The sequence below is a fragment of the Lingula anatina genome, chromosome 10, assembly GCF_051362555.1.
Source record: "Lingula anatina isolate TDL-2025a chromosome 10, LinAna3.0, whole genome shotgun sequence".
Taxonomy (NCBI): Eukaryota; Metazoa; Brachiopoda; class Lingulata; order Lingulida; family Lingulidae; genus Lingula; species Lingula anatina.
Window position 1 is genome coordinate 2,934,525 of NC_141776.1, and position 27,994 is coordinate 2,962,518.

General features: G+C 36.9%; 1 protein-coding gene and 1 long non-coding RNA gene across 5 annotated transcripts; one reads left to right on the forward strand and one right to left on the reverse strand.

The window, feature by feature from the left end:
* Positions 1 to 27,782, reverse strand: LOC106176890 (NFX1-type zinc finger-containing protein 1-like). 4 transcript variants are annotated; one of them, XM_086997100.1, is made up of 4 exons: positions 27,187 to 27,782; positions 11,564 to 11,658; positions 5,413 to 10,700; positions 1 to 5,021 (listed from the first exon to the last, which is right to left on the reverse strand). In XM_086997100.1, exons 1-4 carry the CDS (start codon positions 27,208 to 27,210, stop codon positions 4,834 to 4,836), a joined length of 5,595 nt encoding a protein of 1,864 aa, XP_086853226.1. In that variant the 5' UTR covers positions 27,211 to 27,782; the 3' UTR covers positions 1 to 4,833. The 4 variants fall into 4 exon arrangements, with proteins under 4 accessions (XP_086853226.1, XP_086853229.1, XP_086853228.1 ...); XM_086997103.1 differs by having other exon boundaries at positions 26,963 to 27,782; XM_086997102.1 differs by lacking the exon at positions 27,187 to 27,782 and adding an exon at positions 18,960 to 19,132.
* LOC147759393 (uncharacterized) lies at positions 19,355 to 20,837 on the forward strand. The gene is made up of 3 exons (XR_015331343.1): positions 19,355 to 19,526; positions 19,817 to 19,859; positions 20,586 to 20,837. It is a non-coding gene; the product is annotated as an uncharacterized LOC147759393 (long non-coding RNA).
* Positions 27,783 to 27,994: the final 212 nt, after the last annotated feature.

Here is a 27,994-nt window from a genome sequence, read left to right on the forward strand (position 1 = left end):
TAGATTTAGAAGTATTTATTTTACCTGAAGAGATAAAAAGATAGTGTATTTGCACAACCACAACCAGTCAGTTACAAAAGAGTGAATCTATATGTTACAATGAATAAAACACTTAATTTAAACAAAATAACTAATCCAATACATACACCCATTTAATAATATAACTAAACTAGAGGATCAGAGAGGCGATACCGCCTTCTGTTATAGTACCACCAGCTGGAGTAAGCGCATTCGTATGGAAAACCAAAAAAAAACAGGTCACCACCACCACCACCAGTGTTAAGCTTGACAAGCTCTATAAAATGCAATAAACAAGAGTTCTCAAAATATGCAAAAAGAAGTGAAAAAACAGCATAACTGTAAAAACAGTCTGATCAAGCTTATTTTCGAATTAAGCTGTATTTTTGTAATATTGATCACTCCTGTGATTTTCAAGACAGTAGACATATGGGTTTTCCTTGAAATGTGTTATCAGCGTTGCATATGTGTTGGATAAAAAGAAAACCCAGGAGAAACACTGGGCACATCTCTGCCAGATTTGAAGATATGAGGGGCAGAAAATATGCAAAGTTCAGTTCATGGTGAAAAGTAGGTCAAAGGTCAATTTCAGAGTCACTGTTAGATTGGCATTATATGTCTTCCTATTCAAGTTCAATAGTAACTATGCGCATTTCTTTGTCAGTTTTGGAGATGTAAGAGCTAGAAGATTTGCAAAGTTCAGTTCATGGTGAAAAGTAGGTCATATGTCAATTTCAAGGTCACAGTAAGATTGCCAGTATACGACTTCTTATTCAAGTTCAACAGTAACTATGGGCGTATCTTTTCGAGATATAAAGGATAGAAAATTTGCAAAGTTCAGTTCATGGTGAGAAATAGGTCAAAGGTCAATTTCAAGGTCACAGTTAAATAGCCAGTATATGGCTTCCTATTCAAGTTCAATAGTAAATATGGGCGTATCCCGGTCAGTTTTCGAGATATAAGAGACAGCAAATTTGCAGAGTTCAGTTTATGGTGAAAAGTAGGTCAAAGGTCGTTTTCAAGGTCACACAAACACCACTGCCAGTATTGACATTGACAAGCTCTACAGAATGCAACAAACAAGAGGTCTCTAGCATTTATGGTTCCAGAATAAGAGTGTTTTCAGTTTTAGCATCTAATGGCTGCTTCTCCTGTGAAAATGCACCGATTGACCCCAAACTCCCAAAGATGAAAGGAGTCCCTAATTGTAACCCTACACTATGATATGAGAGCTTAGGTCTGTGTAGTTTCTGAAAATTGGCACAAACATATTTTTTTTTTGCAGAAAATTCCCATTTTTAGAAAATTTTGGCCTGTTTGACCTTGGAATAAAGGTCAAAATTCAAATCCAAGGGCATATTTGGTATCTCCACATATGACTTTCCATCAAGCTTCTGTAGAAATTTTTCCCATAATTCCTTCAGTTTGTGAGATATTTAGCATTGAATTTTCAAAAATTCTGACAAGGGTGCGTTTGAACGAGGGCCACGCCCAGGCCAATGCACCGACTGAGACAAAAAAACCAGGGGGTTCAAGTTGAGATTATATGTGACTTAAATCCAAGAGATGGGGACACAGGTCCTTGCGGTCTAGGAGGAGAAGCGGTAATGGTGACTTGTATCCCACGCCATCCTGCGGAGCCGGCGGAGCTGCAGGAGCCGGCGGAGCTGTACGAGACGGGTCGGGACTAAAACCATGAGTACCGCCAGCGTACACGCTGGTGGTACTAATAAATAATGTTTCATGGCAATGGAATTTGAAAGAATAATTAGCTCACCTGTAAAAATAAAAAGATACTGGTCAGTTACAAAAGAGAGCGAAAAAGGGCACGGCAACAGACGCTGATCAGGTGAACACGACTGTTATCACATGAGAGAATTATCTAATCAACCCCTGCTCAAGATGATGAAAGAAAGAAAGAAAGATATACATACAATATAAAAATGGATGTGGTGAAAAATACACAAGATGAGACTTATACCCTGTCACAAAATAAATTCGCCCATGCATGGCTTCATTTTACAACACTGGACTTCTGTCCTCAAAAATTTCTGCATTAAAAATCTGTGACACTTCAAATCTACTATTTCTTGAACTTCAAAAATAGCCATGGTCAAAGTCTAGTGAAGAGATTTAAAAATGTAATATTACTTCACACTATTACTACTGAGTGCTTTTTTTAAATTTTTAGACCTTATATGCATTAAATAACTTTATAAACAATAATGTAATCTACATAATAATAAAATAATAATAATAATCTAAAAGAAAACACAAATAGTTTTTTTTTTAAATATTTTTTTAAAAATCTCATTGAAGATAGCTAACCATTAAAATACCAGAATAAAAAGAAAAACTTGGCTATTTGATCTGGCTATAAATACTTAAGTTATCATCTTAATATACCTCTATAATACTTCATATTACGTATCCACCTCAACCATATGAAAGGAACAGCAGGAAAAATATCAATAACTAGAAAAAGCACTCAGGAAACACAACCTCCGCTAGGACAAATAATAATTAATAATCAACCATTTCATAATTAATGAATTGTCAACAAAATCTTATATTATATCTTCATCAGCTCATGCCCGAGCTTTCTTGAAATTCTAATTAATTAATTAGCTATTCACTTAATAAGTTAGTACCCTTCCACTAAATCTTAACTTTTTTGCATATAATGACAATAATTCATTTCAGAAAATCACAACCTATATGCAAAATTAAATGTGCAAAAGGATCATGTATGTATAAACATTTAAAATTCAAAGGTTACATAAGATCTGATTATGTATGAAGTCTGAAACCTTGAAAAACGAGTTTGTGGAAAGGTAAACTTTAACATTTACTGTCATAAATACAATATTATTACTCAGAATATTGTAACTACTTCACCATTTTACCATGCTGCTGTCAAAGCAATCAATTTTATTTGCTTTATTGAACAACACAAGAGTTCGGTCTGAAAATGTAAAGAATTGTCTCATTTCAAGACAACAAACTGGACAAGAAAGACCACGTCTCTCCTATGGCGCGACTTGTGAACAACTCATAGTAATAACAACATTAACTTAAAAGCAACTCAATCACGTGAATAAAAACATGAATAACTATACAACAAAATACAGTAACTAATAAAACGGAATGTACATGTATCAAAAATAAACAAATTACAATAAATGCAACGGAATGTGAAGTAGAAAAGGAATGATAAAGGGTGAATAATAAGAAACCAAAAGGTGAATACCAAATAAAACATATATAATGTGAAAATAAACTCACGCCTACCTGAAAATGTAAAGAATTGTCTCATTTCAAGACAACAAACTGGACAAGAAAGACCACGTCTTTCCTATGGCGCAACTTGCGAACAAAAAGCTTATGAAAATACACGAACAAAGACGAACAAATACGAACACAATGAGAGCACAAGGAGAGCGCAACTAAAGTATTTTGCCTGTCACACTGCTAATCAGCTTTTTTACAAAATAAAAAAAGGTACTTCTGTTTTGTCTTAGGTATTTTAGCCTGCAAATAATGGATTTCACAACTCGACACTTAAAGTCATAATAACTCTTCATTTTGGCCAAAAATTGGATTTTCCTGGAGTAAACGGCAATTTTCCCGTACTTACCAATGGTCAGCGACCCCATTCCTGCATTCAAAGTTAATCCAGGGTTTTTTCCTAAACGTACGGTTTTTTGTTAAAATCTCTTAAGAGATTTTAACTGACGGAGCTCTCTCTGACATCGCATAGTCACTGTTGACCTACTTAAAACCGCGGGAAAAGCAGACAACAACAACACTATATAAGATTCATGAGATATATTCGTCTTTTTGTTAAAAATACATTAATATCCACAATGTGTGCCATTCTGGGCTTTTCGTTATCCGACGCACTGTACAAAAACTCGCAACTTACGTCTGCGTCTGCATTAATGCGTTTGCCGCCATATGTTATTTTGGTCTCGAATGAACGCGAGAATCCGCGTGACACCATTACGTCATTAGCAACGAATGCCTTGATGACCGGGAAGAAAAGCATCGTAAGCCCTATTGACAAGCACAGATTTTAGTTTTACTACAATAACGGCTGTTTTAGTGGTAAAATACAATAGAATATATTTCCATGCGTTGTTTACAATGTATTTCATGCGGAATTTTGAATCTCAAAGGAAGAGTTATTATTGCTTTAAAAAAGGATTTCTGGCCTATTCTAATTCACCAGTGCCTATATCCACTAAAAACACATATATTATATATGTTTAAACACAACCTTTTACAACCGGCCTTATGCCAATCAAATTCTAAAATTTACATTAAGGTTAATATCATCAAAATGTCTTCAGAACAAGTCAGTTCCCAAATCGCCCATTAAGAAGTGGGTCGCAGTTTACTTCTTTATGTTCACCAGCAGTTTTTTTTATCCAATTGTGACTGTCTTGATGCTTTCATGGGGTCTTCAAAATATCAAGTTATTTTTTTGTGTTCACAACACAAAATTACATGACACACAATGTTTGACAGTCTTTGAGACAATTTCAATATAGGTACACAGCCATCAATATAAACAGATGCCAGAGAAGAGCTTGATTTCTTCTGGATCATTTCTCTTGTATTCGCCAGAGTAGCAATAAAATGCAACAAATCGGTGAAGATATTTTGAATCATCCACGTCTCAACAATCCATTTGTAACTCTGTCTGTATTGTACCACAATCCATCTCAGTTTGTCAAAAATTAATCACAATGATGTGACTATAAATACAGTAAACTGGACGGCCGGCCATTAGACCTGATGCAAGAAGTTAAATCAAAATCCCTCATAATTTGCCAAGTTTGCTGCCTCTGACCACGCAGCATGTCGAGCCCCATCCATTTCTCCAGCCAACTGATTGTCATCCCGAAGTCGATGACTCTGTCCGCCAATACAAGCCTTACACTCAGGACATGTTGCTTCTTCCATGGCGCCACCACAGTCTCCGATTGCGTACACATGACCTGACAATGAAGGGTATACTTTTGTATTAAGCATTTGCTATTTAGCATTCAAAGGTTAAAGCACTTACAGGGGCGATTTGAGGTCTTTGATTTTTTTTTCTGTCAGAAGATGGTCAAAAATAGAGGATGCTTCTACAAAGATACTTTGGAAGACTGTCAGAAAATTTATCTGGGTGTGCGCCCGACTTATCAACATTTTTGAAATTTGCATGAGACCATCAAACAGTTCAGTACCTTCTTCAGGGGTAAATGACAGGTGTTGTTATAAAATGTGGCTGTTCATAGTGGTAAGTACACAAAATCTACAGATGCAAAAATTTACATGCCAAAATGAAAACCAAGGAGACCACTATAAGTCTATAAGCTGACTTTATATTCAAATCAAACTTACCATTTGGACACTTAAACCAATGCCCTTGGGTCAGGTCCATGGCTTTAACAATTTCCTGGCGTTCTGTGTCTGTGATTCCTAGTCCCGAGGCTGGACAGGCCTGCTTCACATCATAGTATATTCTCTTCACTTTTGCCTCTCTTTCTGGAGAAAGTGGTTTCTTGTCACACAGTAGGGTTTTCACGCAATCAAACCAATCTGATAATTCGGGGGACAAGGTCCCCCCGCTGTTCTCTATTTGGGTTTTCATGATGTACCAGTTGCCCAGCAGGGCCAGGCGAGTTGTCTCTGCACTAAACTGGGTTGTCTCCTGCTGGCTCATGTGAGAGCGAGGCTGAACGACCCAGGTATAAAGGGATGTGAGCTCCTTCATAATGTCCTTGAGTTCACTAGCATATTTCCCAGTTTTCTTCTGCTGTTCTGCAAGCTTCGCCTTCATGCCAGACAGCCTTTTAATTAAGTTGATTTGATTCTCAATAAAGGCCAACTGATCGGCAGAAACAGTTCCACCTGTAATCTTGGATTCAAAATCGGCAAAGATGTTCTGCGCATGAGGCAAGCCACTTGGATCAATATTGATTTCAGAAATTTCCCTTTGAAGACGGCTCTGAGTTGTAAGGAGTATATCCCTATCAACAGCCAACTTCATTTTCACTAATTCTACATTTGCTAACTGAGTGTTGATCTGCTTGCCATAACGCAGGTTTCTCCTAATGGTTGTCTTACACAATGGGCAGCTTTTTAACTGAATGCTCATGTTTTTTGAATCACTGCTTTCCATTGCAAAGTACTGATCGAGTCCACTGACTTCAAAGTAGTGCTTGCAATCCTGGAGTTGCACGAATCGAGCGTCATCTTCATCCTCAGTCCCAAAGAATATTTTTGTCACTTCCTCGCCATTGCAAACTCTGCACAATTTGGGACATGGCTCACCGCAAAGGCCAATACAAGGATGTCCACATCTCAGCATCCTGCTGCAAGGTTCATTACATGGTGGGCGGTTGCATGGCTCACTGCACAGCTTCCTGCATTTGTGGTGCTTGCAGACCCATGCACAGGGTTCTATACAAGGCACACAGGGTTCTCCGCAGGTCTTTTGGCATTTGCTGTGCACACAGCGGTTCTCACATGGCCTCTGACAAGGGGGGCAGTTCTTGGTGCACGTGTCCTTGCATGGATGTCCACATACTAAGGTGCGATCACATTTCTGTTGGCATGACATGTGCAGTCGCCCTTGTCTGCATTTTCCACATTCCCCAGCACATTTGTGCCCACACTCCAGTATCGCTTCACATCGTTTAGGACATGGGAAAGTCTCAGGAGTACGATGGCAATAAGTCATCACAACGTGATCACATGGCCAGAGACGTTGGTACACCTTATCACATTTCTTTGTGTGTTCCTCGCTGCACTTGTTGCTGCAATTGTGCCCACAAGGCAGTTTTATATCACATGGCTGATTGCAGGACACCAGAGACAAGTCCACTGAGCAAGCAACTGATTGCTTATGGCCACAGGCTGGCATGACTTTATCCACCATCTTCATGCATTTGCCACATTCTTCAAAGCAGCGTTTTGTGCACTGATGCTTCATTTCACAAATTGTTTTCATGCATGACTCCATGCATCGCTGATTTGCATGCTCTTTATCATAGCCATGACAGACTTTTTTGCATGCATGTCCACAAGGAAGACGATATTCACAAGGTAGCATGCACCCACCCTCTGGTGCCAAATTAAAATCAAGATCTGTCTTGGCAAAAATGCCCTTTTTTTTAGGATGGTTCTGACAGTACAACCGCAATCCTTCTCCAATAGACCCACATTCCCGAAGATCATCAATTATCTTGCTCCACATGTTATTACTTTTTAACAGCCTAAAGTTGCCTATCACATAAAAACCCTTTTTGGCACGTGACAACGCAACACAAATGCGGTTTTGAATTGCCAAAAAACCCATGTTCCCTTCTTTGTTGCTGCGGACAAGCGATAGTAAGATGATATCATTCTCTTCTCCTTGAAAATTGTCTACGGAGGAAACACGCACTCCCTGGAATGTTGTCTTGGGCATGATTTTCTTTAACTGCAACAGCTGGCCTGTGTAAGTTGTTAGAATGGTGATCTGCGCTGCCCCATATCCTTGAAGGAGGAGATATTTACACAGTGCAACGATAAACTTTGCCTCATGTTTATTGGATCGACTACTGTTCTCTCCATCCTTAACTTCTGGGCAGCTATGGTTAATGAAGAACATATTTTTTGAAACGCCTCTGATGTCTTCAGCATCCTCAACACTTGGGTGGTTTTGCAACTTCGGATAGATGTGCCTTAGCAATGTAGCAATCTCAGGACGCATGCGGTGCTGCAGCTTCAGGCAGTCAACTTGAATGCCATTCTTGACCATCCTCTCAAAGAGAGACACATCAAGGTTGTACTTCTTTGCCAAATCATAAACTGTTGGTGTTGGCCTCAGCTGCTTGTGGTCTCCAATCAGGATGAGGTGCTGACACGACTTGCTAAGTGCGGTCACAATGTGGGCCTCCAGTACTTCAGCTGCTTCTTCAACAATCACAATCTTGGGCTGGACTTCTTGGAGGATGCTGCGGTACTTAGCAGCGCCAGTTGTGGTCATGCCAATCACAGCAGCCTCTTTAAGAATCATGAAATCCTGCTGGTTCTTGACTTCCCTCATGCGTGCTGAGACTTCTTCATACTGTTCCTCATACTCTTCTATCCCTTCCTTAAGGTGTGTACAGTATTTGGTAACCCAAAAGTGATATAACCGCCATCTATCTTTTTTGGATAGGGTCCAGACATTGCGCACTTCACCCTCTTCAACTTCAGACATAGCATTCTTGTTGCGAAGCCCATCTCTTAGAATTTTCTTGCGTTTTTTGGATGTTTGATTTTGATCTTGCCAACCAATATCTTCTCTGTCTTTGGTACTACCAAGTTCAGAAATGCTTAAGTGATCAAAATCAAGGGCAAGAGGAATATCAGAAATGGCCACCATCCTCCTTCTAGGAAAATCAGCTTCCTCTTCTTCATCATCAATTATCCTTTGCTCCTGCAACATGTCTGCTTCTTCTTCCACATCAATAACTTCCTCTTCTTCTTCTTCATCCTCGTTCCCTTCCTCCTTTCTTGCTCCTTCATCAAACCCTCTATAATCCCCTGGGGCATACAGGTTATTTCCCAAACCTAACCAGTCAACCATGTTGGAATTCCTTTGAGAAGTTTGTTCAAATGGCCAATCCAATCCTTGAGGCTGCCTGAACTCTGTAAGGCTTGTGTAGTGGTCAGGGTCAATAAAAGGGCGCAGTGTGTCCTCATGCATGATTCCTTGGTCTGTGTGCTCTATGCGGGCTACAATATTTTCTATCTGTAACTCTATTTCCTTCATCTCTGATCTTGCATCATTCAAACCTTCATGGATCCCAGAGGGGACCTTCTTGTTTTGACGCATTTCATCTTTCAGGTTTCTGATTAAAAACTTCTCCAGAGCCTTGCTCATTGACCTGCCCCCAACCCTGACAATGCCATTTTGTATGAATGTGTGTATGCCCTCTAGGAACTGATCCAATGCATGGTTGGTGTAGCATACAACTAGAACAGGTGTGTCTCCACCCCACACAGCTTTATTGTGAAGGAGTGCCCTAGCAATCTTCAGACCCAGGTATGTCTTGCCTGTACCAGGTGGTCCCTGTATAACTGCTATCTCTTTGGTTAGGGCTGTCTTCAGGGCTCGCATTTGGGATTCATCCAAGTGGAACACCTCAGCACTTGGCCAGCACGAGGTTTTCAGTGCTAGCACCTGTTGGGCACTCTCAGCTGCCAGGCTGTCCACCGGGAAGTAATCATCATTATCTGTACCATCTTCAAGCTGAAGGAGGGGTTCTTGTCCTTTAACTAGTGGGTCTTCTGTTAGTGGACTTAAATCAAATGCAACTCTATCCTGGTCTCTTCCTTGCAGGTATTTTGGTGGAGCCACCCCCTTTTCACAGTGAACTATATATCTTTCCAATGGAAATCCATTCTCTTCAATGGTCTGTAATCCAAGGAGAACATGGCGATATGCCTCAAAGTAAGCAGTTGTCTCAGCCATAATGAAGGAGGTGGCAGGTGAAATTGTGTGTACCTCTCCCATTCTCTGCTCAAAGCGAACTTCTAGGACCCCTTTTGCCAAATCTTTTGGATTGCGGTTGGCAACTGTGGCAAACAGAAGTGTTTCGAAATGATCCTGTGACAGACATACAAGAGAACCAAAGATCAGTCTTTTGCTGTGCTCCCACCTCACCCCCTTCAGCTTGGACACATCAAGACGTATTCTGTACACCAATCCATTTGCTGTGCACACCGGATTTACCACATGGACATCATGGTAGATACGGATATCTTGAAGACTTTTATCTTGAAGATGGTTAACATCTTTTTGGTTGTTAGATCTAAGATGTAAAAATTTCATAATTCCCTCCCTTAAAGGCCGAACGAAATCTTCGCGCAGCAGGCGGAACTGGACATCAAGATATTCATTGACATTTTTGTATTTACCACATGTTATATTTTTTCTTAGAAATGGCTTCGTTGTCAAATTGATGTCATCAAGAGTGGGGAAAATTGGAACATTTCTGAAATCATCGGGTGGGAGCTGATCATCAGAAGCTATTGCCATGTCACACCCAGAGCCTTCTTCTTGCTCTGTCTTCAAAATGGCTTTACTCAACCTGTTGACCTCTGCCAGCTGAAGCTCAATACCTTCATCAATGATGTCACTGATGGACCGAAGCTTCTTAATAGTGCTATCTAACATCAACAACGGGCCCAAAACAATGACTATTGCAGCTTGTGGTAACATAATAAGTAGTTCTCTAAATATCTTTAGCATGTCTTCAATGGGCTGTTTAAATTCTTCTCGCTTGCAGTCTGAACTTTCAAGGTCCATCTGGGCAATGTACATTACAAGGTGCACACCCAGAAATTTGGAGTCTTTGACAATGTTCAGCAGCTGTATCAAAAGCTGGCGGGACAAGCTGCATGTGCAAGCTTTCCCTAACAAGGCCAGGACAAGCTTGATCTTATCAGGTTTCAACGAGTCTGATAACAAGAGTTCCCGAAATCCACTTCTTGGGTTATTTAGTGTGGTTAATAGTTCAGAAGGTTCTTTGGACTGAAATTCAACAAGTTTACGGTACCCAATAACTGGTATCCTCCTCTCTGCATCTTGTCTTGCATGACTGCCCCCTCTACTGGCATTTCTTGGCATACCATTGGCATATCCTCCTTGTTGCCTTGAACCAGAGATTGTTGAGGATATGTTACAAATATCAGTAACCAATTAAATGATAATATATATCGATTGGCAGCAAATAAGACAATGAAGTTGGCAAATATACAGACATTTTAATTCTAAAAACAAGTATATTAAAAGAAACAGACTAAGTGTTTTAAAAACATCATTAAAAATATTTTCCCCTTAACAATGGGTAAAGTCTAACAAAGAGAAGTATGTGCTTTTCACTGTTCCTTCTCTCCTTTTCTTGTTCGGACCAACCACAAATATACACTAATGGGTCAAGACATTTTCATTATTTTTATGTTGTTGTCAATTTGAAACAGCTCATTTAACAACAGCAATAATGAGAAAACCTATGAGCAAACTAAACTAAAAGTTATAAATAACTTTATTGATTAGAGAGAGAAATCATCTACCTTTATCTTTAGATATAATAAATATGATAAAAAATTGCAAAAGTGAACAAATGAAAAAAGCATCTTGCTAATTATCTATATATAAAGGCAAGGCATACTTAATATATACAAAAAATAATAATAATAATAATAATAATAATAATAACAATAATAATAATAATAATAAATAAATATATTACATTTTATTAAATCCTACAAGGGATATAATAAATACATGATCATTCCCCAAAGTTTCATTTATCTTGGTTGCTTTGTATAAAATTTATGTCCTTTTTAATAATATGCTCCAAATGCCTGCACATTCTCTATTTGTTGGCTATAGACACTGGTAATCCAACAGACAAATAGATGTATGTTTAAAGCTACTAGTATATACCCTCACTTTTTGTGGAGAGGGGGGAAGGGACATAATAAATGGCCTCAGTTTATGTTGTATACTTACTCTGCACCATGAGGTTGTTGAAAACCTCCACCTCTGCCGCGTGATCTTCCCCTTCCTCTCCCACGCCAACCACCATTGCCTCTTCCTCTCTCCGCCTAACAAAAAAGAAATTCATTGAAGTTGTTAGAAATAAATTAAATTACACTCTGTCAATGAATCATTAACCCCATTGGGATCAAAAAGGCCCCATTCAGAATAGGGGACTAACTAGTTAGTCTGAGGGTCAAATATGGCAACCCACTCCAAAGCTTGTCGTCTTATCCTCTAGTAGACACTGAATAGATATCCCGTGGGGAAGTATTCAAGTGGGTCGGCCATATTTGACCCTTGAACTAGTTAGTCTCCTATTCTGGGAATGGGGTGTAAGCTTGTGTTATCCCCAGTATTCAGGCAAGGATATCCCAGAAGTATTCAAGTGGGTCAGATAATTGGACCCTAGGACTAGTCAGACCCTAGTCTTGGATGGGACCTTGGTGCTGACCTAGAAACCTCCCCAGGCAGCCCAGTAAATGAGCAGGCCTACAAAACTACCAGACTAGGCACCAAATGATCCCGAAATCGACTCTAGAACAATTCCTCCCCCGGACTTTTCCTCCCAAGGACAATTCCCCTCCGGACTCCCCCCCAAGAAATATATATTTATTTACAAATATATAGAACAAAGTGTAAAGTTTAGAACATTTCATCCATTTTATTAATGTTTTTAGTGTGATAATACAACTTCATCATGAAACAAATTTAATGTGTATCGAATCATTTTAACTTTTACAATTATATTTTAAGATTGTGCATCTCACGACTTTTTGTTTTTATTGTAAAATCCAATTTTTTAAGTTGCAAATAAATACATATTATTATTATTATTATTATTATTATTATTATTATTATAATTGTAAAACAAATTCCTTTTTCATTGAGTACAGGTACAGGAAGATTTGATAAATATCGAATCAAAGTATAATCACCTATCCTTCAGGTAAAGGTTGGGTAAACAGATGAACAGGTAAACAGATATTTTATGAATATTTTAGTGGTGAGAGTAGAGGGTAGGTGGGTAGTGGTCAAGCAATTAAAAATAGTCAAAGGGATACCTGGATAAGCAAGAAAATCTGTTTACCACAACTCAACCTAGAGATGCACCTTGATTCAAGACTTACTCAACCAAGGGGGGGGGGGGGGGGTAATAAAGCAATTAAAAGTATGTAAAAATAACTGGTGTAGCGATCTCAGAATAATTATGCAAAAGCTGCAGTTAGAAGATATATTCACAATGCGGTCAGCGGTAGACTTAGAGCTGGCACATCGGAAAATTATTGAATTGTACAAGGTGATATGGAAAAACGACATCCTGAAAAAGCCAAAGCTAAGAACATATATACTCTTCAAAAACACCTTCAACTGGGAGTCATATGTTAAGTTGTCCATGAGTAAGTCATTAAGATCTGTACTATGCCAATTAAGATGTGGTATACTACCACTAAGACTTGAGACAGGCCGATATGTAGGGGAAGAGGTTTCCTCCCGACTCTGTAAATTGTGTCACATGAACTTGATTGAGGATGAGGTCCAGTTTGTGTTAATATGCCCTCTATACGTGGACATACGACACCAGTTTTTGGGAGACCTGGACGGCAGTAATGTCGACAGGGAAGATTTAATTAAAACGTTAATACACATAATTGTAAATAAACCTAAAAACTTGGCACATTATTTAAAAGACAGTTTAAGTCTAAGACACACAGTCTTATTTAAGGCGGCACATGTGCTGAGTATACCATGAATTATAGTGTTTATTTCACTTCCAGCTTTAATATTTATGTATATATATTACTATGATGATGATTATTTTTTTTTTACTATTTTTATTATTCTCTGTTTCTGATATATTGTAGTATTATATAGTACGGTGACTTGTAGGCCCATGAGGCCGGGTGAGGCTCTCACATGTCACGTTAATAAATAAATAAATAAATAAATAAATAAATAAATAAATAAATAAATAAATAAATAAATAAATAAAAGTAACAGGTAAATCATCAAAGGGTTACCTGGATAAGTGAGATCATCTGTTTACCCCTCCTTTACCTGGAGATATACTTTGATCAGATTTATAATAAAATGTTCTGTACTTCTATCTCGAAAATTGTATGTACTTGTACTCCATGAAAATAATTTGTTTTATAAGATTTTCTATCCTCGAGTTGCAACATCACACTAAGAAATACTCAGAAAATGGATGAAAATATTTGAACTTTGTACTCTTTCCTTTATATTTGTACATAAATATATATTCTTTGGGGGCAAGTTGTCCTGGGGGGGAATTGTCGGGGGGGGGGGGGGGGAATAGTCCAGGGGGAATTGTCCTGATACCCCGAAATCACCGGTAGATCGGACCACACTACCTGTTTTCAAGGTGTGTGTCAGCACACATTTCACTATCTGGAATTGATAATAATATTTTAGATGGTTATTGCCACCATTCTGTGTCTACTAGCTGAGTTTATGAAACATACATTTATAAAATCATGTTTTTCTCTCTCTTCTTACTGGTACATTTCAACATTCCCTACAATAACCCAAATAAGAGCCAACAAACATATCTGAATGCACATCATTCATTTATGAATTATTGTTCAAAGATGGACAAAACACAATTATTTCCAAGATACGCATGCAGGTATGTGGTTCTGGGCCTTTAGAGTAATTAAGTGAGAAATGAACTGCATATATGCAGTAACATTCCATATGGGGATAATTAAGCTCCATTATTGCAAATAAAAACAAGGCAGCAAAGCTGTCAAATGTACAGACAAAAACCAGAAAATAAAAACGCAGGAAATAGGCTACGGTCAATTCTGATGAACTAATGTATTATGCTTACTGTAACTGCATAGCCAACATCAAATTCTTATTCTGCATAACATTGGATTAGGATGAAAGTAAAATGTGTATCAAGCATTAGACTAAGTTCCCATACCTAGATCAATCTAACAGGATCAATCCAACTCCAAGGGGTTTCTCACTAAATAGCCTTCAGTTTGAGAGTCTTAGGATTCTGGCATGCCAGTTTCAGTAGGCGTGACAGACAACTAAGCCACTTACATTGATTGCAATTTAGCGAGAATTCCCATGGAGATAGATCGATCCACAGTTAGCATGATAGGGTCTGGAAATAGTCCCTAAGGTGTCAGGCTGATAAGAGTTAAACTTTGGAAATGCCAGAATGAGGTACAGTGAAAATTACACACAAAAAAAAATTGCTTAAACTCATATATATATATATATATATATATATATATATATATATATATATATATATGATTAATTTTTTTTGGGGGGGGGCTGTATGTCAATCCTAAGAATCATTCTTGTAACAAAATACAGAAAATGTTACAAAGTAAGAGTACAGGGCTCCTGGCAGATGGGAGTGATAAGTCACAACTTGAAAATGCCAGTATAGCACTCTATAAACCTGCATTGCCTCCAAAACAGAAAACAATCACACTGGTTTTCAAACACAAGCTGCGCATTTCTGTCTTATGAAACTTTTCACTAAGTTTCAGTATCATAAGTAACATGGTTTTCCCTTAATCGCTATCCTGGCAGCAGTGTCCAAAATAGGGTTTTCTTCAACTTTCATGCAATAAAACATAATATTTAACAGCATAATGACCATCAAATTTTTTATAAAAAAATAAAAGTATCATGAATATTCACAAAATGTGATTTGGGAAGGTCTTCAAGGCCATGGAAGTTCAGAGTCACACTTTCAAAATGTCAAAATGTAAACAAGAGATAACTGTACTGAAATGATTTTCTTTCCATTTTCAACACCTTTTTTAAAACAAAATAATCAATAAACTGTCATTTTTAAATGTTCAACTAGGAAAATTGTTGACATAAGAAAAATATCAATAGAACAATTTTCAATGTCCAATTTGCTCCATTTGCAGATGCTGAACATAGTGAATGATTAAATCTGACAAACTGCAATGATGAGTTCCTTTCCATTTATGAAACAACACTTTTACATATCTTATTAGTTCCATAATGAGACTGTTAACATGCCTAAGAATTAAATCTGAAGAAATAACAATTATATACAAAAATACAGAAAATGCACAGCACTTCTGGTGGATGGGAGTATAAAAATCACATCTTGAAGATGCTAGTGTTTGAAAAATAATTTAAAAAAATTTTTTAATAAAACGTAAAAAATTCCAATAAAGCTGCTATTCAAACTTTTAATCTAGCTGTATTAACTTGATATTAATAACCCCACCAAGTTTGAGAAAAATAAAGCACTGTTATGCATCTATAGCATGTTGGCATAACACATTCTTTTTGTTGTAAATTATTTGCAATGTTAAACACCATTTATCTGCACAATTATCACCAAATCCTAATTTTGTGACACAGTTAAGAGAGCTAAACCTATGGGACTTTACAGGGAAATCTCAAGGAGTGTTTTATGTAATCTCATTTAATGGCCAATTGAAAATTAATGAGTAGGCAAGTGACTTTATAGACCTTAATTTAATTAGTGATCACCCAAGGGACAATTTTAAAGACTGCTATCCATACAGTACCGTCATATAGCACAAAGGTGTTGCATACATGCTGAAAAAAGTGAAAAAGCAGCATTACTTCCCTAAAAATGACCCGATCATGCTGATTTTCAAACTTGACCTGCATATTATGAATATTCATCAGTTCTGTAAGTTTGAAACCAAAAGGTAAAATGGTTTTCCACTTATAGTGTTATCGGTGCTGCATATATGCTGAAAAAAGTGAAAAAACAGCATAACTACCCTAAAAATGACCCGATCATGCTGATTTTCGAACTTGACCTGCGTAATATGAATATTCATTAGTTCTGCAAGTTTCAATCCAAAAGGTAAAATGATTTTTCACTTATCATGTTATCAGTGTTGCATATATGGTGAAAAAAGTGAAAAACAGCATAACTTCCCTAAAAATGACCCGATCATGCTGATTTTCGAACTTGACCTGCGTATTATGAATATTCATCAGTTTTGTAAGTTTCAAGGGAAAAGGTAAAATGGTTTTCCACTTATTGTGTTATCGGTGCTGCATATATGCTGAAATAAGACAGCACTGTTCTGCAATGGGTTTACTTCCATTTTTAAAACACTTTTTTAACAAAACAAAATAAACAGTATACTTCCATTTGTATATGATCAACTAAGAAAATTGATGAGATGGGAAAAATATCAATAGAACAGTGTTAAATGTCCAATTTCCTCCATTCTGAGATAATGAATATAGTAGATGATTGAATCTGACAAACTGCAATGATATTTGTTTATTTCCATTTTTGACACTTTATAACATAATACACAATAACAAGTTTACCATCATTTTTACATAATCAACTAACAATGTTATTAAGATGCAGGAAATGTCAAACAAACACTTTTACGTATCTTATTAGTTCAATAATGAGACTGTTAACATGCCTAACAATTGAATCTGAGGAAATAAGAAAAAACAGCATAACTTCTAAAAGAATGGCCTGATTATGCTGATTTTGGAACTCAACCTGCGTTTTAGTTAGTTTGACTACTCCTGTGAGTATAATGACAATTGGCCTATCTGTTTTTCTTATATTGTGTTATTAGCGTTGCACATATGTTGAGAGAAGTGAAAAAACAGCATAACTTCCCTAAAAATGGCCCGATCATGCTGATTTTCGAACTTTACCTGCATATTATGAATATTCATCAGTTCTGTAAGTTTCAAGCCAAAAGGTAAAATGGTTTTCCATTTATGGTGTTATCGGTGCTGCATATATGCTGAAAAAAGAGAAAAAATAGCCTAAATTCACTAAAAATGACCCAATCACGCTGACTTTCGAACTTGACCTGCGTATTATGAATATTCATCAGATCTGTAAGTTTCAAGCCAAAAAGTAAAATTGTTTTCCACTTATCGTGTTATCGGTGCTGTATATATGCTGAAAAAAGTGAAAAAACAGCATAAATTCCCTATAAGTGACCCGATCATGCTGATTTTCGAACTTTACCTGCGTATTATGAATATTCATCAGTTCTGTAAGTTTCAAGCCAAAAGGTAAAATGGTTTTCCACTTATCGTGTTATCGGTGCTGCATATATGCTGAAAAAAGTGAAAAAACAGCATAAATTCCCTATAAGTGACCCGATCATGCTGATTTTCGAACTTGACCTGCGTATTATGAATATTCATCAGTTCTGTAAGTTTCAAGCCAATAGAAAAAACGGTTTTCCACTTATCGTGTTATCGGTTAAGGTGCACGGCGACGACGGCGACGGCGACGACAGACGCAGATGATGGCTATATGTACAGACACATCTGTGTCTGTACATAATAATTTCCAAAATTTTTGCTAATCTTTGAAAAAAAAATTGGATTTTGGTTGCATTTTTAAAGTTTGTTCCTTTCCATTGTTTCTGCTTTGGACTGAAGTATCTATTGTCCCTGGCTGTTGCCCATGCAGTAGGTGTAAAAGTTTCCTTTTTTTTTGTTTTCAGAGACGTTCTGTTTCCTAAATTTAGTTAATCGTTTACTTTCACCTATCTCTTCAATCAAAACATTTCTTTTAATTTTTTATGAACTGTTTATATTTCATTCTTTAAAGTCAACACATCCATAAGATTTTCAAATTTAAATGTCTTTTTTTAAAAAACTTATATTATGAAGTGTATATATATACACAAATGCAAAAGTTGTAAGATGGTTATCAAACAAAGTTCAAGCTAGATAGGCCTATTTATACTTACAATATATGAATCAATATCCATTTAATTTAAAAAGTGTATTGTGAAGTAGTTATACATAAGACAATACATAAGAAAACAGATTATTTTGAAAAATAAACATGATAAATGCACAAACGACCGCTTCACAGCGATTGCTTCTGTTGCTACTGCTTGTCTTCTCCAAAGCAATCCGTGACGTAGAACTTTCATTTTTGACTCTGGTTTTTCCAAGGTAATCGTTTGGTATCTCCCCGTGAAAAAATTACTAACACCATCTAAAGAACACACGTTTGTAAGTCTTAAACTCTAGAACTACGACTAAGCACCTGACTTTTTCGAAAAATAAAAGACAGCAAATTTACACGTCCGATCTCAATCAAGCTGATCGAGACGCGCGCTGCAGCACTGTTCTTTCTGCTTCCGACTCGTGCACACCAGCTCCGACAAATTTGGGTGCTCCTTAGTAATTTAAGACTTAACTCTACACCACAGGTGCACCCACACTACGAAGTAACTCTGAAAGATTGTTACGGTTGAATTTCTCTCGAGGATAAATCTTACTACCCGCAATTATGTTATTTAATCAGCTTAATTCTTGATCACCTTCTAGCCACGTCACGTTGATAATTACTTACCATTCGCCGTGAATAACTCTCTGCGTTTACCTATCAGTTCACTGTTTCTCTTTCTGACTGATGGTGGGAGGTGTCTTGCTCAAACAACACAGGTTTCGCTTTAAGTACCAGGAAATATTTTATCAGCTGAGACTAAAGAATCAATGACGTCACGCCAGGCTGAAAATAAACACTTCTGCGCAGGCGAATAGGCCGTAATCGTAAGCCTGAGAGATGTTGTTTTACTCCCACATCACGCAGCTGGAAGGTCGATTCAGAACTAATATAATGGAGTATTTTGCCACCGAAATCCGTGAAGTTCCTTCCACGAAAACTGTCGACGAAAACAGTGTTCAGTTTCAAACACCCGCAATAAGTAATGCAAGGATACAACGCGTAAGGTAAAACCTGGCGGTGCCTAGGCCACATTGTCCAATCATAGGACGCAATTGGACATAAATCTGCATATGCATGAATCAAGCTGACCTAATTTCACCCAATTTCTGGGTCACTAGTCTCACGCTTTACTACGGATACTACACAGCTAAATTAATGCCCAGCAAGCGAAAAGACAGAAAGAATTAAAGGGTAAGGTTTTTACACATATATACAAGGCTTCCTAACTACTAGTACGTGCCATAATGATCTATAGAATATTATACGCGTGTTTGTGTATGTGCATTGTATGTGACAAAAATCCCTGTACTAGTAACAGATTTAATTTTACAGTCAGGTAGAAACAAACAATGTGGAGAAACTTTACACAGAGGAGGACTCAACAGAACCTCTTACAAATAAATAAATAAATAAATAAATAAATAAATAAATAAATAAAAAAATAAAATAAAATAAAATAAAAATATGCTCATCATCTCCAGCTTTTACTGGTTCGAGACATCATTTGCCTGATACTGCTGTGAGGTATGTACATATTTTAAGTAAAATGAAATAAGCCCTACATATGCATTATTTATGGCCATGATAATATTACATATGATGCTTAGTTATTTTGGTGACTATGAGTTTTGGTGTTTTTTAGAAAATATATTTTCATTGTGATAACACAAATCAAAATCGGATTCTATTATTTCACATTGAAAACATTTTTATGTGAAAATCTCATGTGAGTGGCAATTCAGTTTACATTTTCAAACCAAGTATAATTATATTAACTTTCTAAATATTTTATGGAGTAGTTAAAGAAATGTTGTACAAACAGTATTTTATATTATAATTGTTAAGTTATTCCAATGGATTTTTAATTCAAAGTCGGTATACACTATTGAAGCAAATATTTTTTTCATTTCTTTTCTTCTGCTCAAATTAAGCAACTTGACCTAAACAGCAGAAATAAAAAAAAATGATGAGCCTGTCCTTGTGCATATAGGGAGCAAGTGAATCAGTGGTTCAGTACCTATACCAGATATGCAGGAGACAAAAAGATTAAAATGTACTTAATTAATTAAAAAATATCAACTAGGCCAGATCAATGGATCAAGTTTGTTCCCTTTCCATTATATTATAAATGAGCTAAATTGACTTTTTAAAAAAGGATTTTGTACAGGACGAGTGGTCTTTTATTTATATACATGTTTACTATACATGCTTACTATACATGCTTTATTTCTTTAGCTTATCTCCTTGTAGGCCAGCTGAACCTGTGGAATATAAGTCACCAAACATTTTGTAACTTTGTTGTGAAAGACAGACTGATACATAGGATGGAGGTTCTACGATTGAACGAACTGACCTCACTGTTCTAGGCTGAAGTTGAAAAACATTCAGTTGGCGATACATCTAGTTTTAGGCGAACATTAACTAGTGATTTTTTTTTATCAAAAATCTGGTCATTGATTGAAGATTTTTTTAAGGAAAGGGTAATAAAAGTATAGTTGTTCAGTTTAGTTAGGATTTCATTACAGTACACACTTAATTGCTTTACAATAATCACTCAGAGAGTGAAGTATGGATTTTGAGTCATTGTTGCACATCATCTTAAGCTTATTTCCGTTTATATTATTCAGAAAGGATAAACTCAAAATATGGAAGCGTGTAAGGGTCACAACACCAACACCAAAAACAAACTTCACAACACCAACACTAAAAACAAAACTCACAACACCAAAAACAAAACTCACAACACCAACACCAAAAACAAACTTCACAACACCAACACCAAAAACAAAACTCACAACACCAACACCAAAAACAAACTTCACAACACCAACACCAAAAACAAAACTCACAACACCAAACAAAGAGCGATTTAAACAAACCTGAGTATCATGTATACTGTATCATGTCTGCATTAGATAACCACTCTACTTGACCCACTTCAGTGGCCATTAAAGAACAATCAATTGTCAAGTTTAAGGCCCTTTGATTGAACAACCATATTTTCTCTCATATTTTAGTTTAGAGGTAAAAACTTAAATAGGATAGAAAATATGGTTACTTTGGTTGCTTGGCACGGCTGTCTATCCTGCTTCTGTGAAAAAATCTTAGATGATCTGATTAAGATTAAAATAGACCATTTTCTCTAGAAGGGTTGGAATTGCCACTACTCTTTAATTTGCAACCTTGACAAGTGATTGATTGTTCTTCAATGACTACTGAAGTCGGTCAAGTTGGCATAGTAACTTGGTGCAAACATAATACATATGATTCTCAAGTTTGCTACTAGACTTGTGTTTAAAATGCTCCCCGTGCTTGTTGTTGCCAAAACAACCAAAGTAACCATATTTTCTATCCTATTTTAGTTTTTACCTTTAAACTAAAATATGATAGAATATATGGTTGTTCAATCAAAGGGCCTTAAACCATTGCAAGCTAATTAACTTTGAGACACTTCTCGGGCTTAACATTCAGAAGTCATGCGTACCTCGCTTCTGAATGTTAAATCGTTTAAGTCATGTTTAACAACTTCTGTAGTTGAGGCTGATGCCTGAATATCACATAATCAGCGTTCTTCGCCAGAACTATGAGAAAAACATGATTTTTGAATAATTGGCGATCCTCAAATGTAGCTTGGATTGGAATAGATTCAAAAATTGACAGTTGACTCTTAATTTGTTCTACGTTACGTTATTATTTCTACAAGGACCACACCTTACATTACTGGTGAGCTTTATTTTAATAAACACTGTGCCCCAACAGCCGCACAGCTGAATCCAAAATCTCAATTAAGCTTTATTGTGTAAAAAAGTAAGACACAAACTTAACATCTTGAAGGGTTGGAACTGCCTCTACTCTTTAATGTGTAGGCTTGACAATTGATTGATTATTCTTTAATGGCCACTGAAGTGGGTCAAGTGTGAGTGGTCATATAGTGCAGACATGATACGGTTTACATGATACTCAGGTTTGTTTAAAACGCTCTTTGTTTGGTGTTGTGAGTTTTGTTTTTGGTGTTGGTGTTGTGAGTTTTGTTTTTGGTGTTGGTGTTGTGAGCTTTGTTTTTGGTGTTGGTGTTGTGAAGTTTGTTTTTGGTGTTGGTGTTGTGAGCTTTGTTTTTGGTGTTGGTGTTGTGAAGTTTGTTTTTGGTGTTGGTTTTGTGAGTTTTGTTTTTGGTGTTGTTGTTGTGAGTTTTGTTTTTGGTGTTGGTGTTGTGAGGTTTGTTTTTGGTGTTGGTGTTGTGAGTTTTGTTTTTGGTGTTGGTGTTGTGAAGTTTGTTTTTGGTGTTGGTGTTGTGAGTTTTGTTTTTGGTGTTGGTGTTGTGAAGTTTATTTTTGGTGTTGGTGTTGTGAGTTTTGTTTTTGGTGTTGGTGTTGTGAGTTTTGTTTTTGGTGTTGGTGTTGTGACCCTTACACGCTTCCATATCAAAATATGGCTTATGAGAGATTTTCCACAGCTTGTTTTTCATAAAAGTCGGAGAAATGCAAGTTCTGGTACATACATCAAGGACAGAAACTGAGGAGGAAGAAGGAGACAGTTCCAAGGAGAAGAACAGCAGAAATGAATGATGGAAAACTGGTGTGATACTTAAAAACACCACACCATGACCTCTCTCTTCCAGTGAATTTACATATGTATCAGCCAAAGAAGTTGTTCCAAATGAGCTTATTTTCTTTCTTGGGCCATTTCGGCTTCTAAAGAGCCAACACTAGATAATCTCTCTTTGTCAAAAGAAACTCACACCAAGCTGCTGTCAATCTGTCAAGATATTGTATAATTAGCATTTAAAGGGAGGAAAATTACTCAGAAGTAACTGGCTCTGTCTCTGACAACAGTTAAGACACTTCCCAACTGCTCATTATTGATAAACAAGGCAGCAAAGCTGTCAAATGTACAGACAAAAAACAGGAAATAACTATGCACAAAATAGGCTACTGTCAATTCTGATGCAAAAGTACATTATGTTAAACTGCAAATTCAACATCAAATTTTAATTATGCTCAAGCAGCACCCAAAATTGTGTTTTCTTCTATTCTGATGCAATATTACATAATGGTTAACAGCATAATGACCGTCAATTTTTAATAATAAAATATACATGGATTTTCAGAAAATGTGACTAGCATGGGTCTTCAAGCCCGTGGAACTTCAAAGTTACACCTTGAAAATGCCAATATGTGAAAAATTAAATTTTCACAAAAAAACTGTTTAACTGGCAGTAAGAATTACCAAACAGACTGCATTGCCTACTGAAGCTGTATTTTAGTCCCATGTTTCTTTCCTGTAAGTTTGAGAACAGTAAGTGACATGGTTTTTCTTAAATGGTCATCATGGGGGCAGTGCCCAAAATAGTTTTTTTTTTCAAATTTTGATGCAATATTACATAATGTTTAACAGCATAATGATGAGTATTATGGATATTCAGAAAATGTTACTAGCAAAGGTCTTCAGGCCCATGGAACTTCAAAGTCACAACTTGAAAATGCCAAAATGTAAACAAGACAACACTGTTCTGAAATTTTTTTTCCATTTTTAACAATTTTTAACATAAAACAAAATTAACAGTTTACTGCCGTTTTTATATGATCAACTAAGAAAATTGATGAGATGGGAAAAATATCAATAGAGCAGTGTTAAATGTCCAATTTCTTCCATTCTGAGATTCTGAACATAGTGAATGTCAATGATTGAATCTGACAAACTGCAATGATATGAGTTTATTTCCATTTTTTGAAACTTTATTACACAATACACGATAACAAGTTTACCATCATTTTTACATAATCAACTAATAATGTTGTAAAGATGCAGGAAATGCCAAACAAACACTTTTACTTATCTTACTAATTAAATAATGAAACATGCATGTTAACATGCCTAAGAATTAAATCTGAGGAAATGTGAAAAAACAGCATTTCTTCAAAATAATGGCCCAATTAAGCTGATTTTTAAACTCAACCTGCGTTTTAGCAGGAATGACCACTCCTGTGAGTTTACTGACAATTGGCCTATCTGTTTTTCTTATTTTGTGTTTACAGTGTTGCATATATGCTGAAAAGTGAAAAAAAAAGCATAACTAAAATAGTGGCCCGATCATGCCTATTTTCTAACTTGACCTGCGTTATAGTAAGATTGATTACTCCTATGAGTTTCATGACAACAGGCCTAACGGTTTTCCTTGAAATGTGTTTACAGTGTTGCATATATGCTGAAAAGTGAAAAAACAGCATAAGTTCTACAATAATGGCCCGATCATGCTGATTTTCGGACTTGACCTGCGTTTTATGGATATTCATCAGCTCTGTAAATATACAGCCAAAAAGTAAAACTGCCTTCCACTTATCGCATTTACAATGAAAGTGCACGGCGACAGTGACAGTGACAGTGATGGCAACGCCAGCCACGACAGACGCAGGTGATGGCAATATGTACAGACACATCTGTACATATTTACTGTACTGTTTGAGAACAGTAAGTGACATGGTTTTTCTTAAATGGTCATCATGGGAGCAGTGCCCAAAATAAGTTTTTTTTCAAATTTTGATGCAATATTACATAATGTTAAACAGCTTAATGACCATCAATTTTTAATAATAAAATATTAGTATCATGGATATTCAGAAAATGTGACTAGCAAAGGTCTTCAGGCCCATGGAACTTCAAAGTCACAACTTGAAAATGCCAAAATGTAAACAAGACAGCACTGTTCTGAAATGTTTTTTTTTCATTTTTAACAATTTTTTTAACATAAACAAAATTAACAGGTTACTGCCATTTTTATACGATCAACTAAGAAAATTGATGAGATGGGAAAAATATCAATACCACAGTGTTAAATGTCCAATTTCCTCCATCCTGAGATTCTGAACATAGTGAATGATTGCATCTGACAAACTGCAATGATATGAGTTTATTTCCATTTTTGACACTTTATTACACAATACACGATAACAAGTTTACCATCATTTTTACATAATCAACTAACAATGTTGTAAAGATTCAGGAAATGTCAAACAAACACTTTTATGTATCTTATTAGTAAAATAATAAGACTGTTAACATGCCTAAGAATTGAATCTGAGGAAATGTGAAAAAACAGCATAACTTCTAAAGTAATGGCCCGATCATGCCGATTTTCGAACTTGACCTGCGTTTTAGTAAGATTGATTACTCCTGTGAGTTTCATGACAACAGGCCTAACGGTGTTCCTTAAAATGTGTTTACAGGGTTGCATATATGCTGAAAAGTGAAAAAACAGCATAAGTTCTACAATAATGGCCCGATCATGCTGATTTTCGAACTTGACCTGCGTTTTATGAATATTCATCAGCTCTGTAAATATAAAGCCAAAAAGTAAAACTGTCCTCCACTTATCGTGTTTACAAGGAAAGTGCACGGCATCGGCGACGGCATCGGCATCGGCATCGGCGACGGCATCGACGACGACAGACGCAGATGATGGCAATATGTACAGACACATCTGTGTCTGTAAATAAATAGCAACATCATATACTTAACCACTGTAGGCCTTGAGGCCAGTATTGTCTGACTCTAGTTGCTGTCTTCCAATGATATACCAGCAGGTTTCATCAGAGGATTTCCCACAATTCTGTTACAATTCTGGGACAATATTGACTTTAAGGAAGAAAAAAACTCACTGGGGCTATGGTGATTAGAATTTTGCTGTGACTTTTTACAAAGAGATTTAAATATGAATGTCCCTCTTGTAATATATTCTCTTTTCTGTATATGAACATGTAAAGATAAACTCCCAAATATGTTTGTCCTAATCGAATCTTTTATGTGGTTTACATATTAATCTGGAATACATTTAGCATGAAAATGTTAGAGAAAAGCTTCAGTATACATAGAATTATTGCCCCATTGTTTTGGTCCTTTTACCATATTTTTATTTTATTATAATTTTTTTTTCAACAAAGGCCCTGTTTTATCTTATTCTATATATTAAATCATTTATAAGAATTTGCTTCTGAAAAAATCATTTTAAATAGAATGTTCACCGTCAACCCAACGGTGATTGTTATGCGATGAACGTTGGACATAAGACGCGAGGCCATCATTGTCTAAATTATATAGAGGTCAGCGATAGTCCGAAGGTTCAATAGTCCGAAGGTTCATTGGTCCGAATGTTCACTATAGAACCTTCGGACCAATGAACCCTTGATTAAAAAATCGATAAAAATGTCACCACTTTTTGGACCAATGAACCCTTCCGACCAATGAACCTTCGGACTATCGAGACGCCCCCGCTCTACCTGTAGTGGAGGCCATATGATCCAAACGCAGCTGACTTTGTGAGTGGGGTGCACTAACCCTATTATCCTTTGATATCTTTCCTTGCGATTCCAGTCATGTGTATTATTTGTCCAAGACCGTATCGAGCGCGTACCCTCTACCAGGGCCACAGGTTGATTTTTCACCAGATATCCACAGATAATTTTTCTCACAAAATATGGTCAATCTTCTAACTGTGGCTGGTGGAAAATATGCCAATAATATATCCCGCCCTGGTAGAGAGTAGCAAGCATGAAGGCTTCATTCAAGCGATTCTTCACGAAATAAGCGGTGATATGTGAGAGAGAGTCCTCCATGATAGAGAGTCTGCTTACCATTCATTTGTACAGGTAAGCCTCGCTCTAGATTTTGATCCACTAAGGTCATACGTGCTAACCCTTACCACTATGACTATAAGAAGGGGGGACTTTCTGTTACATGGACTCTCAGTCTTGGTACACCAGCACTGTATTCGGCATCACTCAATGTAAAAAGGACCCAATTTTCCTGTGCTTCATGAAGCACTCACCCTGAGCTTCAGAGCTAACTTGACACTAACCTTTTCACTGTAGCCTATCTCCATCGTGTCAAGTAACCTCTGACCAGATTCGAGTGCCCCCGCCGCCCGCCAATCAAATTTAAAGCCCGCACTCAATGACTCATTGAACGATCTAGCCAATGAACGCGAACGAGTCAAAGCGCGCTTTGTTCAAATCCGGACCAATCAAAGATAAGGCTGAATGTCAGGGACTTGCCGTAACCTGTGGGCAGCACGCAAAATACATCATCCCTCAGTAGATAATGATGCAGGGCATCATACTGCTCTGGTTTCAATTCCGATATACTCCATGCTTTCTTTGTGTACGGTTATGCACTCGGAACCACTCGGAACTACTCGGATGTCTCCGCACTCGACAATAACTATGTTGTTAGTATGGAGCTTGCGGAATCAGCCGAGGATTGCCGATTGACGATCAACCAATCAGCGTTTTCGCCAAACTTTGGTGAAAAATTTTGAAACATGGATTCGATTGGCTTATATAAAATAGGTCAAACTATTTTCGTCAGAGGTTACTTGACACGATGGAGATAGGCTACAGTGAAAAGGTTAGTGTCAAGTTAGCTCTGAAGCTCAGGGTGTGAAGCACTATGCTCTTCTTTCACATTAAATTTCAACTTCCAATTACGTTGAACATGATATGATGCCTTAATGTTAGTTTTCTAATAAAGGGAACCGGAGAAGATCAGCATTGGTCAGAATTGTGCCGGAAGTGACGTGCAGTGGTGTTAGAAACGAAGCTGAGTGGTCATTTTAACATAGAGGTGAACGGCAGTGAAGACGGGTTGTCGGAGGAAAAAGAAGTTTT

Excerpts from the sequence above, each read along its gene's own strand:
- LOC106176890 (XM_086997100.1), bottom strand. The coding sequence starts at position 27,210 with ATGGAGATAGGCTACAGTGAAAAG. Across the intron at positions 10,701-11,563 it reads CAACAACCTCATGGTGCAGA|GCAACAAGGAGGATATGCCA; the intron begins GTAAGTATACAA and ends CTCTGGTTCAAG. Across the intron at positions 5,022-5,412 it reads TTGGTTTAAGTGTCCAAATG|GTCATGTGTACGCAATCGGA; the intron begins GTAAGTTTGATT and ends CTTCATTGTCAG.